The sequence below is a fragment of the Mobula birostris genome, chromosome 3 (assembly GCF_030028105.1).
Source record: "Mobula birostris isolate sMobBir1 chromosome 3, sMobBir1.hap1, whole genome shotgun sequence".
Taxonomy (NCBI): Eukaryota; Metazoa; Chordata; class Chondrichthyes; order Myliobatiformes; family Myliobatidae; genus Mobula; species Mobula birostris.
This window is the reverse complement of record NC_092372.1, coordinates 167,890,874-167,905,730: the sequence shown is the minus strand read 5'-3', so window position 1 is coordinate 167,905,730 and position 14,857 is coordinate 167,890,874. Positions and strand designations below refer to the sequence as shown.

The window sequence follows — 14,857 nt, the reverse complement described above, 5'->3', positions numbered from 1 at the left end:
ATGCAATGTTAGCTGAGCGTTATGGCAATTTCCACTGAGTCACAGATGGAAAACACCCAAAGTCAGGTTCTACTATAGGGGGAAGACAGTGGTTCCATGGAGGCTGAAGCTGTAGTTCTGTCACAGGATGTTAGAGTACAAGATCACTTGACTGTCTGGTACATGGGCTATCCTTTCCACATTTCTTTTTTGCCGGGCACTCAGTGTATGTTATTCAAGTTCTCTCCAATCTGCAATTGACAGATGTGTTCACTTTCCACAAACACCATTTGGATCGCAATAGGCCTTCTGAACACAAATCAGTGAACAGTATATTGAGCAATAATTTTCTCCTCACCCAAAGTGTTCTGACACTGAAGCTCTGAGAGATTAGGCTGTAAAAACACAAGTAGAGTCCCATAACATGGCAACTGTGGCACCTATGGGAATGAAGTGAGCACACTGCAATTTACCAGATTAGAGCTGGTTGCATGTCAGTCCAGTCCCTTTTTTTTCCAGACTTCATGTAATGAGCTCAAAATAATACTGAAATAATACACTTCAAAGCAATGTTATGCAATGCATAAAAGTTGCTGGTGAACACAGCAGGCCAGGCAGCATCTCTAGGAAGAGGTACAGTCGATATTTCGGGCCGTGACCTTTCGTCAGAAAATTCCAGCATCTGCAGATTTCCTCGTGTAAAGTAATGTTATACTCATTTTTATACAGTACTTTCTGTTGTCCTTTGTTTAATAATTTGTGATCTAAAGAAATCAACTTTTATTCTGTACTGCAAAAGGAGCATCACAATATTTCCATACTGAGAGTATCATGTATAGTTATTTGTATGATCAGCATTACAGTTACCATCCATATATCATTCTATTTTATAAAATAACTTTTACTCTGATTAGTTTTATGGATTCAAAGTACAGATGGAAATTCAAGATATAGGTCTGTTTTTATTTTTGCCCCCCGGTTCAGTGTAGAGATATTCTCAAGTTATTCTGCAGTATAAAAGAAGCTATTATTCCTCCTGACTTAAAGATACCACACTTATAGTAATTGCATGTTAATCAACATAGTAACTGGTAATTATTTAACATTTATATTTACGTCCATTAAAATAATTTTCATTATAATTATGTGCTTTACGTTCAAAATACAGCTGGAAAATCCAGAGTAACAGTTGTTTTATTTTTATTTATGGTTGGAATATAATTTGATACTCCTTATCCTGCTGCTTACCAGGACTATGTCCTATTATTTCAAAGAAGTTCTTTTGTGTGTGAGAGGAAAGGATGTGAACCAAATAAATTATTCCTTTTGAAGATAAGAAAAAATACAATAATGTAATTTGTGATTAAACCTTTCCTTGCAGTGCTAGTGAAGAAACAGCTGTTTGGACATAATATTCCATGTCAATGCCCTAAGAAGCGACTGGAAGAGCAGAATTTTCCTGATGATTTATTTTGTTAAATAACAGTTTAAAAAAATGTGAATTATCATCCTTTTTGTTACTATGCAATATGTGCATCAAGTTTTAGAAACATAGAAAACCTACAGCACAATACAGACCCTTCGGCCCACAATGCTGTGCTGAACATGTATTTACTTTAGAAATTACCTAGGGTTACCTGTAGCCCTCTATTTTTCTAAGCTCCATGTACTTATCCAGGAGCCTCTTAAAAGACTCTATTGTATCCACCTCCACCACCATTGCCGGCAGCCCATTCCACGCACTCACCATTCTCTGCGTAAAAAACTTACCCCTAACATCTCCTCTGTACCTGCTTCCAAGCACTGTGCCCTCTTGTGTTAGCCAGTTCAGCCCTGGGAAAAAGCCTCTGACTATCCACATGATCAATGCCTCTCATCATCTTATACACCTCTATCAAGTCACCTCTCATCCTCCGCCGCTCCAAGGAGAAAAGGCCGAGTTCACTCAACCCTCAACCTATTCTCAAAGCATGCTCCCCAATCCAGGCAATATCCTTGTAAACAACACACACAAAAAATACTGGTGAACACAGCAGGACAGGCAGCATATATAGGAAGAAGTACAGTCGACGTTTCAGGCTGAGACCCTTCATCAGGACAGGGTCTTGGCCCGAAACGTTGACTGTACCTCTTCCTATACGTGCTGCCTGGCCTGCTGCGTTCACTGGCATTTTTTGTGTGTGTCGCTTGAATTTCCAACATCCACAGATTTCCTCATGTTAACATCCTTGTAAATCTTTTCTGCACCCTTTCTATAGTTTCCACATCATTCCTGTAGTGAGGTGACCAGAACTGAGCGCAGTACTCCAAGTGGGGTCTGACCAGTGTCCTATATAGCTGCAACATTACCTCTTGGCTCTTGATCTCAATCCCATGATTGATGAAGGCCAATGCACCGTATCCCTTCTTAACCATAGAGTCAACCTGTGCGGCAGCTTTGAGTGTCCTATGGACCTGGACCCCAAGATCCCTCTGATCCTCCACACTGCCGAGAATCTTACCATTAATGCTATATTCTGCCATAATATTTGACCTGCCAAAATGAACCACCTCACACTTATCTGGGTAGAACTCCATCTGCCACTTCTCAGCCCAGTTTTGCATCCTATCAATGTCTCGCTGTAAACTCTGACAGCCCTCCAGACTATCCACAGCACCCCCAACTTTTGTGTCATCAGCAAATTGACTAACCCATCCCTTGACTTCATCATCCAGGTCACTTATAAAAATCACAAAGAGTAGGGGTCCCAGAACAGATCCCTGAGGCACACCAGTGGTCACCAACCTCCATGCAGAATATGACCCATCTACAACCACTGTCTTCTGTGAGCAAGCCAATTCTGGATCCACAAAGCAATGTCCCCTTGGATCCCATGCCTCCTTACTTTCTCAATTAGCCTTGCATGGGGTACCTTATCAAGTGCCTTGCTGAAATCCATATACACTACATCTACTACTCTACCTTCATCAATGTGTTTAGTCAAATCCTCCAAAAAATTCAATCAGTCTCGTAAGGCATGACCTGCCTTTGACAAAGCTATGCTGACTATTCTTTATCATCTTATACCTCTCCAAATGTTCATAAATCCTGCCTCTCAGGATCTTCTCCATCAACTTACCAACCACTGAAGTAAGACTCACTGGTCTATAATTTCCTGGGCTATCTTTACTCCCTTTTTTGAGTAAGGGGACAACATCTGCAACCCTCCAATCCTCTGGAACCTCGCCTGTCCTCATTGATGATGCAAAGATCATTGCCAGAGTATCAGCAATCTCCTCCTTCACCTCCCACAGTAGTCTGGGTTACATCTCATCTGGTCCTGGTGACTTATCCAACTTGATGCTTTCTGAAAGCTCCAGCACATCCTCTTTCTTAATGTCTATTTGCTCAAGCTTTTCAATCTGCTGTAAGTGTTCCCTATACTCACCAAGGTCCTTTTCCATAGTAAATACTGAAGCAAAGTATTCATAAAGTACCTCTGCTATCTCCTCCAGTTCCATACACACTGCCACTGTCACATTTAAGGTCCTATTTTCTCACGTCTTATCCTCTTGCTCTTCACATACTTGTAGAACGCCTTGGGGTTTTCCTTAATTCTGCTCGCCAAGGCCTTCTCATGGCCCCTTCTGGCTCTCCTAATTTCATTCTTAAGCTCCTTCATGCTAGCGTTATAATCTTCTAGATCTCCATCATTACCTAGTTTTTTGAATCTTCCATAAGCTTTTCTTTCCTTCTTGACTAGAAGTTCAATACCTTTGTTCACCATGGTTCCAGTATCCTACCATCCTTTCCCTATCTCTTGGAACGTACCTATGCAGAATACCACACAAATATTTGCCATTTTTCTGCAGTACATCTGTTCCCAATTTATGCTTCCAAGTTCCTTCCTGATAGCTTCATATTTCCCCTTACTCCAATTAAACGATTTCCTTAATTATCTGTTCCTATCCCTCTCCACTGCTTAAAGGAGATAGAATTGTGATCACTATCTCCAAAGAGCTCTCTCACTGAGAGACCTGACACCTGACCAAGTTCATTTCCCAATACCAGATCAAGTACAGCCTCTCCTCTTGTTATCTATATATGGTGTCAGGAAACCTTCCTGAACACATCTAACAAACTCCACCCCATCTAAACCCCTCACTCTAGGGAGATGCCATCAATATTTGGAAAAGTAAAATCCCCCACCTTGACAACCCTGTTATTATTACACCTTTTCAGAATCTGTCTCACTATCTGCTCCTCGATGTCCTTGTTACTATTGGGTGGTCTATAAAAAACACTCAGCAGAGTTACTGATCCCTTCCTGTTTCTAACTTCCACCCACAGAGACTCAGTAGACAATCCCTCCATGACTTCCTCCTTTTCTGCATCCGTGACACTATCTCTGATCAACAGTGCCAAGCCCCCACCTCTTTTGCCTCCCTCCCTGTCCCTTCTGAAACATCTAAAGCCTGGCACTCAAAATAGCCATTCCTGCTCCTGAGCCATCCAAGTCTCTGTAATGGCTACATCATAGATCCAAGTACTGATCCATGCTCTAAGCTCATCCACTTTGTTCATAATGCTCCTTGCATTAAAATAGACACATTTCAAACCATCAGTCTGAGCTCATCCCTTCTCTATCACCTGCCTATGTCACAATGGGGGTGTTGGGAACAGACCCAAATGCAAGACACAGACACAGAAGTACAAGGAACAGGACTTGACTAGAGTAGGGACATGACAAGATACAGGCAAGGAGCAGGGACAAGAACACAAACTTGGGCTAGGGAAAGCGGGACCAGGACTAGAAACCATGGACTAGGAGACAAGGCTTGGACTCCAAGCCCGAGACTGGTCAAGGACCCAGAACCTGGGTCTTGCCTTGGGCTCGGACCCCAGAACCAGGCAAGGACATGACATGGCTTCAAGACAGGACGTAGCTGGGGTCTAGAGGCCTGAGCTTGGAGTCAGGCTGGGGTCTTTGCTCTTGAGGCTTGAGGCTGGGGTCTTGGGTTCTTGGAGCTTGGCTGCAGGCTGGGATCTTCGGGGCTTGGGTTCTTGGAGCTTGGCTTCAGGCTGGGATCTTTAGGGTTTGGGTTCTTGCAGCTTGGCTACAGGCTGGGATCTTCAGGGTTTGGGTTCTTGGAGCTTGGCTTGGGATCTTTGAGGCTTGGGTTCTTGGAGCGTGGCTTGGGATCTTTGAGGCTTGGGTTCTTGGAGCTTCTCCTGGGCAGGACACAGAACTCCTGGTTGCTCCAAGGGGAACTGACCAGACAAACCAGCAGCCTACACTCAACCCCAAGGCTACTTATATTTCAAGCCACAAGATGGGAATCAGGTGCCTATAATTAACTCAACCAAACAAGGGACAGCTGGAAGACCCGGAGTCCTGAGTCTACAGACTGGACTGTGAACTGGAATGCAGACTTCATGGACTGGACCATGACAACCTATCCTCCCTGTCGCACTGTCTCTGAGCTTTCTCGATTTGTGAGCAAATAGCCCCTTCCTCCGTCTCTTCAGTTCGGTTCCCACCCCCCAGCAATTCTAGTTTAAACTCTCCCCAATAGCCTTAGCAAACTTTCCCGCCAGGATATTGGTCCCCCTGGGATTCAAGTGCAACCCATCCTTTATGTACAGGTCACAGCTGCCCCACAAGAGGTCCTAATGATCCGGAAATCTGAATTCCTGCCCCCTGCTCCAATCCCTCAGCCACGCATTTATCCTCCACCTCAATCTATTCCTATACTCACTGTCATGTGGCACAGGCAGTAATCCTAAGATTACTACCTTTGAGGTCCTGCTTCTCAACTTCCTTCCTAACTCCCTGTAGTCTGTTTTCAGGACCTCCTCTCATTTTCTACATATGTCATTGGTACCAATATGTACCACAACATCTAGCTGTTCTCCTTCCCACTTCAGGATATCATGGACACATTCAGAAACATCCCAGACCCTGGCACCTGGGAGGCAAACAACCATCTATGTTTCTTTCCTGCATTCACAGAATCGCCTGTTTGACCCCCTAACTATAGAGTCCCTTATTACTGCTGCCTTCTTCCTTTCCCTACCCCTCTGAGCCACAGGGCCAGACTCTGTCCCAGAGGTGCGGCCACTGTTGCTTCCCCCAGGTAGGCCGCCTCCCCCCCCACAGTACTCAAGCAGGGGCACTTATTGTTAAGGGGTACAGCCACAGGGGTACTCTCTAGTATCTAACTCTTGCCTTTCCGTCTCCTGACTGTTACCCACTTCTCTGTCTCCCCAGGCTCTGGTGTGACTACCTGCCTATAGCTCCTCTCTATCACCTCCTCACTTTCCCTGACCAGACGAAGGTAACTGAGCTGCAGCTCCAGTTCCCTAACGCAGCCCCTAAGGAGCTGCAGCTCAACGCACCTGGCGCAGATGTGGCCTTCCAGGAGGCTGGGAGTCTCCCGGACTTCCCACATCTGACACCCAGTACAGAACACCAGCCTCACAGACATACTTCCTGTTTCTATTCTTCACAGGTAACCTACCTCACCTCGTCCTGTTATCGCCGAAGCCCTGTTGAGCCAAAGCACTCCTGCTCTGTTTACCTCTACTCCGTTGCCTGCTTGCCAGACACCCACTCTATAAAGCTGTCTTCTTTTTATACTCTTCCTACCGGTCTAACTCACTGACATCCACACGTCTGCACATTTGTTCTCGATACTCTGTCGGAAATATTGTCCTTTATTTTTCAAATCCAACAATTAGCAAAGACCATAAGACCCTATGATACAGGAGCAGAATTAGACTATTCAGCCCATCCAGTCTAGTCTGCCATTCAGTCATGGCCTTTCTTAAACTTTTTTTTTCCCACAACCCTTAACCCCTTCACCATTCAAGAACCTATTAATCTCTTCCTTTATTTTAGGAGAGTGTTATCAGAGGAATACTTCAGTGCCCTCTGGGGATTCAACAAATACCCTGTTACAAGGGAGGTGTTGTCTCTCCATGTATTAGAGTGAATGTGTTTTAATGAGTGAAAATAAACTGCAGGAAGACTGAACTCCAGTGATCTGCAGCTTGCACCTCAGTCATGACAGGAAATAGAGCTTCGACACAGGAAAAACCTTTATTTTCATTTTTGGAAAGTGTTTCGTTTGTGAGATTGGATTGAGGGAAAATAGTTTTGATCCATTCAACCCTTCCTGCTGAGTAGGAAGTGGCAGCAGTGGGTTGGCTAATTATTTCACTCGATAATTACCATTAAAGAAATCAGGATAAGAAATAATGTTGGGTCTAAATCACTGCTGCTGTTCCATGAGCATGGGATAATTTTAAAAATTATAATTGTTGATAATAAGTAAATAAAATTTTGCAAATAAATTTAATTGAGGTAACATTTAAAACATTAATATTAATTCATTAAAGGAAATCAGCAATGATCTTCACTTTCCTTTTCCATTAAGATCTGCATTCCATTGGAATGGATGTAACAGACACTACTGAGGGCCCAGATGTGCAGTGCACCAGGGTTCTCAGTTCAGTCCAGACTGGAACCACACCCAGACTCATTGCTGATCCTAATGGCAGAGAGGGAAAGTCATGTCAACCAGCATCTGATCCCTGCATGTCCCATGCTTGCAGTGTTTCGGTATCGAAGCTAAAGATACACAGAGCAATGAGGCTGAAAGGACAAAAGTTCTCCATGGCACCGATACCCACAATCTTCAGTCTGGTCATTTAATGTTTATGTTATCACTGATGATAACATTGGCATTGCATTACACAATCATTATACATTAAAACTATTCAGATACTTAATAAAATGTCAAATCCTTTCAATTAGAAAATATGTCAGTACAGTTCTTGCAAACTGTTTTGATTAAAAGTAATCTGTCTGCTAATAGATGACTAAATGAACTAAAGGTTCATTATGATCTTTCGACAGGCAGATTTGATTTAAATAAGATTATTGGGAACCTGCTAATGTTACATAACATTGCATTTTATGTTTCTATATTATAACCAAGGAATCACTCATTGTTCAGCGCTTCATTGGTAAATGGGTGACTTGATTAGACTAGAAACAAATAGACTGAAATATTCAGGTTCAATACCCAACCTGTATGGAATTAGCTGATCTCAGCTAGAAGTACTGAGATGTATAGTTGATGTACTGTTTTCCGCCAAGGGAAGAGAATGTCATGTGGAGTTCTTGTTCTTCTCCAATAATCCTGAACATGAATAACAGCAGGTACTCAGTTGGAAGTGGCAATGATCCATTGCATTTGACTGGCTTGCTGACATCCACTCTATATCGGAAGAAGGGCAAACCAGCTGCACCATCACTGGCTCACTGATAACCAGTGATCCAGAGTCCAGCAGAGGTTACCGGCTGATTCTCAAAATAATGATGAAATTAGCTGTGCGGGTATTTGTTCATCCAAGCACGGGAGACATTTTGTGAGGTGGTCTTATAACCGTTATTGTGCTCTGAGGAGCTGCTCAGCTATGAAAGACCACTCCCCCTTTCCTATTTCCAGCACATCCAACATCAGCGGCCTGAGTTTTCCCTCCCCTGATTTTCAGTTATTGACAACTGTTCTCAGACATGGAATGGATTAAACATAAAACACTTCGTGTCTTCAGAATAAAATTAGGGGAAAGGATGTTTTTTTTTAAGTTGCTGAAGTTGAATAATTATTTTCTGATTAATAACCAGGTACAAGAAAAGTCAAAGAAAGACTCACGATTTGTTGGACATGTGCTGTATCAAAATTCCACAGCAAATTCACTGGAAAGACCTGAAGAAGTGTCAGCAGCTAACAGTATTTTGAATCAAAATAAAGTGGGAAAGAATGAGCAAAGTGATAATAATGGAGATAGACTGGCATCGAGTCAGGATTCCAAAGGGCCACCTGGTGAGGGATCCCAATCTGAAGCCCAACCTATTGAATGTCAAGAGAAAGCTGATGATCAGCCAACATTAAAAATAACGAGTCAAACATATCAAGAAGATGAAAGCCAGATACAGGATAAAAGCTTAGCTGGTAGTGAGGTAGATGACATCGTTACTGATAAACAAGACGCTTCATCACCAGCAGAAGCATCAGAACTTGAAGCAGCAGACGGCCTACATACTGTGGGGACAGCTGTGGGGGAGCAGTCTCCAATGGCAACAAATGAGTTCACTGAGGGGAAGCCAATTACAGAATGTCATGGAGCCAATGAGGCCAGCATGTCTGAGACCGATGACAGAAAACAGGAGGTGCACTCAAAGCAAGGACTGGCTGAAGGGATCAGACAGAGGAATGTTGTGGGTGAGCTGCGTTTACTACATTCTGTTTCAATCCCCGCAAGATATTTATCCAAGATCATATTTTATAACATTCTTTGTTAAACAATCTCATGTTGAAATCAGTCTGCGTGTACAGGTTTCTTTAATAACCCTCAGAATTAAATGTGTATAATACAGTAAATACAGAAAGGGCATCTGCAAATTGAACATCTGACCTCATATGTGTGATGTGCCAAATAACCATTTATTTTATTTTCTCTAAATCTGTTTTGACATTTTCCCAAGCCACGCACTTTTTTTAGTTAACAGAGCCACAAATCAGCACGATTTTCCCCTGCTGATGTTATTCTGATCACACAGTTGTTGCTCCCACTCTTGGCTTTCCCTTCAATTCTCCTGTGCTGCTCCATCTGCAATCCCTTCCACCCAATGTCCTCTGGCCACCTCACAGCACCACTTCCCACACCGACTCCAAACGCCAGAATGTTAGAGAGGGGTGGCTTACAGAGAGGATGACATCCATTGTTCTGAGGCTTGGACTCTCTCCCTTCCTGACGCTGCCTGACCTGCTGAGTCATTCTGCTTTTATTTTAGTATTCGGATATCTGCAGTATTTTGCCTTTTGGCAGGGTAAACATCCTTGTACAATAATGGGGATTGAACTCTCAAAGGTCATTGAAAACAGACAGAAAGCAACTTCTGAGACACACGAGATTCTGCAAGTGCTGAAAAACACACAGAGAATACTGGGGGGACTCAGCAGGTCAGGAGATGAACAGTCAGCATTTCGGGCACAATCCCTTCTTTAAGACTGACGAAGGCTACTGGTTCATTTTCCTCTGTAGATGCTGCCTGACCTGCTGAGCATTTTATGTGAGAAAGCTCCTTTTATGCAGCTTTGGAATCAAATCTCAATTGATGAGCCACTGTATGGTAATCACAGAAGAAGCCATTCAGGTCATCATTCCTGAGCAAGCTGTTTGAAAGAGCCACCAGTTACTGTCTTGATGTTTACTGGATCCAGTGGCGGTGTATGGATTAAGTTCTGAGTGTGACCTGGATAACATTTTTAGATCAGGAATTTTAGCCTTAATAGAGCAAGAAGAGAAGTGTTGTCAGTTTGTTACCCTTTCTCCATTTAGAGTTCAAGCCAGATCACAACATGTGTTCTTTGATATGTCTTAACTAATTTGGCAAGGGGATGAGAACTGGAGTGATAGGGCTGCGGATGGGGCAGTTGGTATACAAGTAGATGTGGTATGTAGTGAGCCTGTGAAGAAAGACAGGCAGGCGACAGGGCAAAATTGCAGTCAGTGGGATAAGTTGAAATGAAACATGGGTCTTCTTACTGCAAGAGTAAAAAGACCCTGATGAGAGTTATTTAGAGGCCTCTAAACAATAGCCAGAATGCGAGATATAAATTACAACGGGAGGTAGATATAAATTACAATGGGAGATAGATATAAATTACAATGGGAGATAGAAAAGGTGTGTACAAAGAGCAAGTTTACGATAGTCATGGGAGATTTCAATATGCAGATAGATTGAGTAAATCAAATTGGTGCTGGATCCCATGAGAGAACATTTGTAGAATGCCTACGAGATGGCCTTTTAGAAGAGCTTTTGGTAGAGTCTACTACGAGAAAGGCAATTCTGGATTGGATATTGTAGAATGAATCAGATTTGATTAGGGAGCTTAAGGTAAAGGAACCCTGAGGCAGAAGTAGTAATAATATGATAGAATTTACTCTTAGTTGAGAGGGAGAAGAATCAGATATATTAATACTGCAGTGGGGTAAAGGGAATTACAGAAGCTTGAGAAAGTGGGTGGCCAAAATTGATAGGAAGGTGTCGCTAGCAGGGATGACAGCAGAACAGCAATGTCTGGAGTTTCTGAGGGCAATACAGGAGGCGCAGGGTAGATGCACCCCAAATATGAAGAAACATTGTAAGTAGTCAAATATTCCTAGAAGGAGGATAAACAACCGTGGCTGACAAGGGAAGTCAAGGCAGCATAAAAGTAAAAGAGTGGTCATGGAATATAGCAAAGATTAGTGGGCAGTTAGAGGATTGGGAAGCTTTTAAAAACCAACAGAAAGCAGCTAAAAAGCCCTAAGGAGAGAAAAATGAAATTTGAGGGTGAGCTAGCCAATAATATACAAACGTAAAAGAGCATACCAAAATACAAACGTTTGTATCTTTCAAATCGATAAAATGTAAAGGAGAAGCGAGAACAGATATTGGACTGCTGGAAAATGATGCTGGAGAGGTAGCAAAGGAGCACAAAGAAATGGCAGATGAACTTAAGTATTTTATGTCGGTCTTCACTGTGGAAGATACTTGCAGTATGCCAGAAATTCAAGAGTGTCAGGGCAGAATTGAGTGTAGGTGTAGTTGCTTTTACTAAGGAGAAGGTGCTTGTGAAGTTGAGAGGTCTGAAGGTAGATAAGTCAGCTGGACCAGATGGGCTACACCCCAGGGCTCTGAAAGAGGTGGCTGAAGAGACTGTGGAGGCATTCATAATGACCTTTCAAGAATCACTAGATTTTGGAATTGTTCCGGAAGACTGGAAAATTACAAATGTCACTCCATTCTTCAAGAAGTGAGAGTAACAGAAGAAAGGAAACTATAAGCCAGTTAGTCTGACCTCAGGGTTGGGATGATGTTGGAGTTGATTGTTCAGGCTTCAGGGTACATTGAGGCACATAATAAAATAGGCCTTAGTTAGCATGGTTTCCTTAAGGGAAAATCTTGCCTGACAAATCTGCTGGAAGTCTTTGAATAGCAAGCATTAATTTAAGTCACCTGGACCAGATGGACTACACCCCAGGGTTCTGAAACAGGTAGCTGAAGAGGTTGTGGAGGCATTCATAATGATTATTAAAGAATCACTAGATTCTGGATTAGTTCTGGAGGACTGGACAACTGCAAATGTCACTCCCCTCTTGAAGAAGGGAGGGGGCCAGAAGGAAGGAAATTTTAGGCCAGTAGGTCTGGTTGGGAAGATGTTGAAGTCCATTATAAAGGATAATGTTCTGGGGTACTTGGAGGCACATTATAAAGTAGGTCAACATCAGGATGGTTTCCTTAAGGGAAAATATTGTTTAACAAATCTGTTGGAATTCGTTGAGCAAACAACAGGCAGGATAGACAAAAGAGAGTCAGTGGATGTTGTTTACTTGGATTTTCAGAATGTCTTTGACAAGGTGCCACACATGAAGCTGCTTTACAAAAATAGAACCCATGGTATAACAGAAAAGATTCAAGCATGGATAGAAGACTGGCTGACTTGCAGGAAGCAAAAAAGTGAGAATAAAGGAGACATTTCTGGTTGCCTGTGACTAGTGTTGTTCCACAGGGTTTAGTACTGGGACTGCTTCTTTACACATTATATGTCAATGATTTGGATGATGGAATTGATGACTTTGTGGCAACGTTTGTGGACAGTACAAAGATAGCTGAAAGGGCAGGTAGTGCTGAGAAAGCAAAGAGTCTGCAGAAAGACTTAGACGGATTGGGAGAATGGGCAAAAATGTATCTGATGGAATATAGTGTAGGGAAGTGTATGATCATGCACTTTGGTAGAACGAACAAAGGTGTAGACTATTTTCTAAACAGGGAGAATATTCAAAAATCTGAGGTGCAAAGAGACTTGGGAGTCCTTGTGCAAGATTAACTGAAGGTTAATTTATAGGTTAAGTCAGTGATGAGGAAGGCAAATGCAATGTCAGCATTCATTTTGAGGGGACTAGAACGTAAGAGCAAAGCTGAGGCTTCACAAGGCATTGATCAGACTGCACTTGGAGTACTATGAGCAGTTTTGGTTGCAACTTTATGGAAACCAGAAACCAGAGGGAAATATCCTGACAGCTTAAAATTTATACACAATTTTATTTTGAAATAGATATTTAAATAGCTTTCATTCAACCACGTGTTTAGATTGGATGGCTGCTCCATGATGAGACCTAGATTAACTTTAATCTACACATCAATTAAAGTGTTGAACAAAGTTGTATTTACACACATGCAAGGGTAATGGTTTGATAATTTAATTTAATATATGTTATATGTTATAATACACACACACATACATACATATATATATATATATATATATATATATATATGTACTGAATCCGTTGCCACAGGCAGCTGTGGAGGACAAGTCACTGGATATATTTAAGGAAAAGGTTGATAGATTCTTGATTAGTCAGGGCATGAAGGGTTATGAGGAGAAGGCAGGAGAATGGGGTTGAGAAAGATAATAAATCAGCCATGATGAATGGCGGAACAGACACAATGAACTAAATGGCCTAATTCTGCTCCTATGCTTTATGGTTTTATAAATTCCCAAAGATCTGTGGATAATCGGTATTCATTGTACAGCTTCTGCCCAGGGTTTCTTTTTTCAGTCAAGACTAAGATCAGAACACAAACAATCTCCCATAGAAAATATTGTCTTTTACCTGTCATTTTCCTGATTTTATTCTTTCATAATTTCTTTTCCTTAATGACTTGTCCTTTCTCGCTTACCACTTCAGCGGATTTACCTTTTTTAAAAAATAAGTTCCAATATTCTGTTTTATGCTCAATAGTTCTGTTAAATCAATTCAATCTTGTCCTTAAATTACACTTTAAGAACATAAATGACACTTTGACCTTCAAGTGTTTTGACAAATCATCACATCCTGAACATTTATTTTTTGGGTTACATCTGGTGAAAATAGGAAGGAACACTATAAAATGCCCAGTTAATCGAATGATCAATTAGTTCCTGGATTTTGCTTTGGAGGACCAGGTGTCAAGTTTGAAAATTTTAAATGGTCCTTTTCCTTCCAGCAGCACAGCAGAGTTTTTATTACAACTTCGCATTAGAACACTATTCAAATATGTATTAAGAAATTGAGCATACTGAATCTAATTATTATAACGTATAACATGTATTCAATTAAGTTAAATTATAAAACCATAAGACCATAAAAAAGTAGGCCATTCGGCCCATCGAGTCTGCTCCGCCATTTTATCATGAGCTGATCCATTTTATCCTATTTAGTCCCACTGCCCTGCCTTCTCACCATAACCTTTGATGCCCTGGCTACTCAGATACCTATCAATCTCTGCCTTAAAGACACCCAATGACTTGGCCTCCACTGCTGCTCGTGGCAACAAATTCCATAGATTCACCACCCTCTGACTAAAAAAATTTTTTCGCATTTCTGTTCTGAAAGGGTGCCCTTCAATCCTGAAGTCATGCCCTCTCGTACTAGACTCCCCCATCATGGGAAACAACTTTGCCACATCCACTCTGTCCATGCCTTTTAACATTCGAAATGTTTCTATGAGGTCTCCCCTCATTCTTCTAAACTCCAAGGAATACAGTCCAAGAGCGGACAAACGTTCCTCATATGTTAACCCTCTCATTCCCGTAATCATTCTAGTGAATCTTCTCTGTACCCTCTCCAACGTCAGCACATCCTTTCTTAAATAAGGAGACCAAAACTGCCCACAGTACTCCAAGTGAGGTCTCACCAGCGCCTTATAGAGCCTCAACATCACATCCCTGTTCCTATACTCTATTCCTCTAGAAATGAATGCCAACATTGCATTCGCCTTCTTCACTACCGACT

At 42.0% G+C, this 14,857-nt stretch overlaps 1 protein-coding gene across 1 annotated transcript in view; it reads left to right on the top strand.

The window, feature by feature from the left end:
- LOC140195407 (raftlin-like) overlaps positions 1 to 14,857 on the top strand; it is a 103,806-nt gene that overhangs the window by 63,114 nt on the left and 25,835 nt on the right. The window contains exon 5 of the mRNA XM_072253648.1: positions 8,655 to 9,252. Coding sequence (XP_072109749.1) covers positions 8,655 to 9,252 — 598 coding nt within the window. The remainder of the gene's footprint in view (positions 1 to 8,654; positions 9,253 to 14,857) is intronic.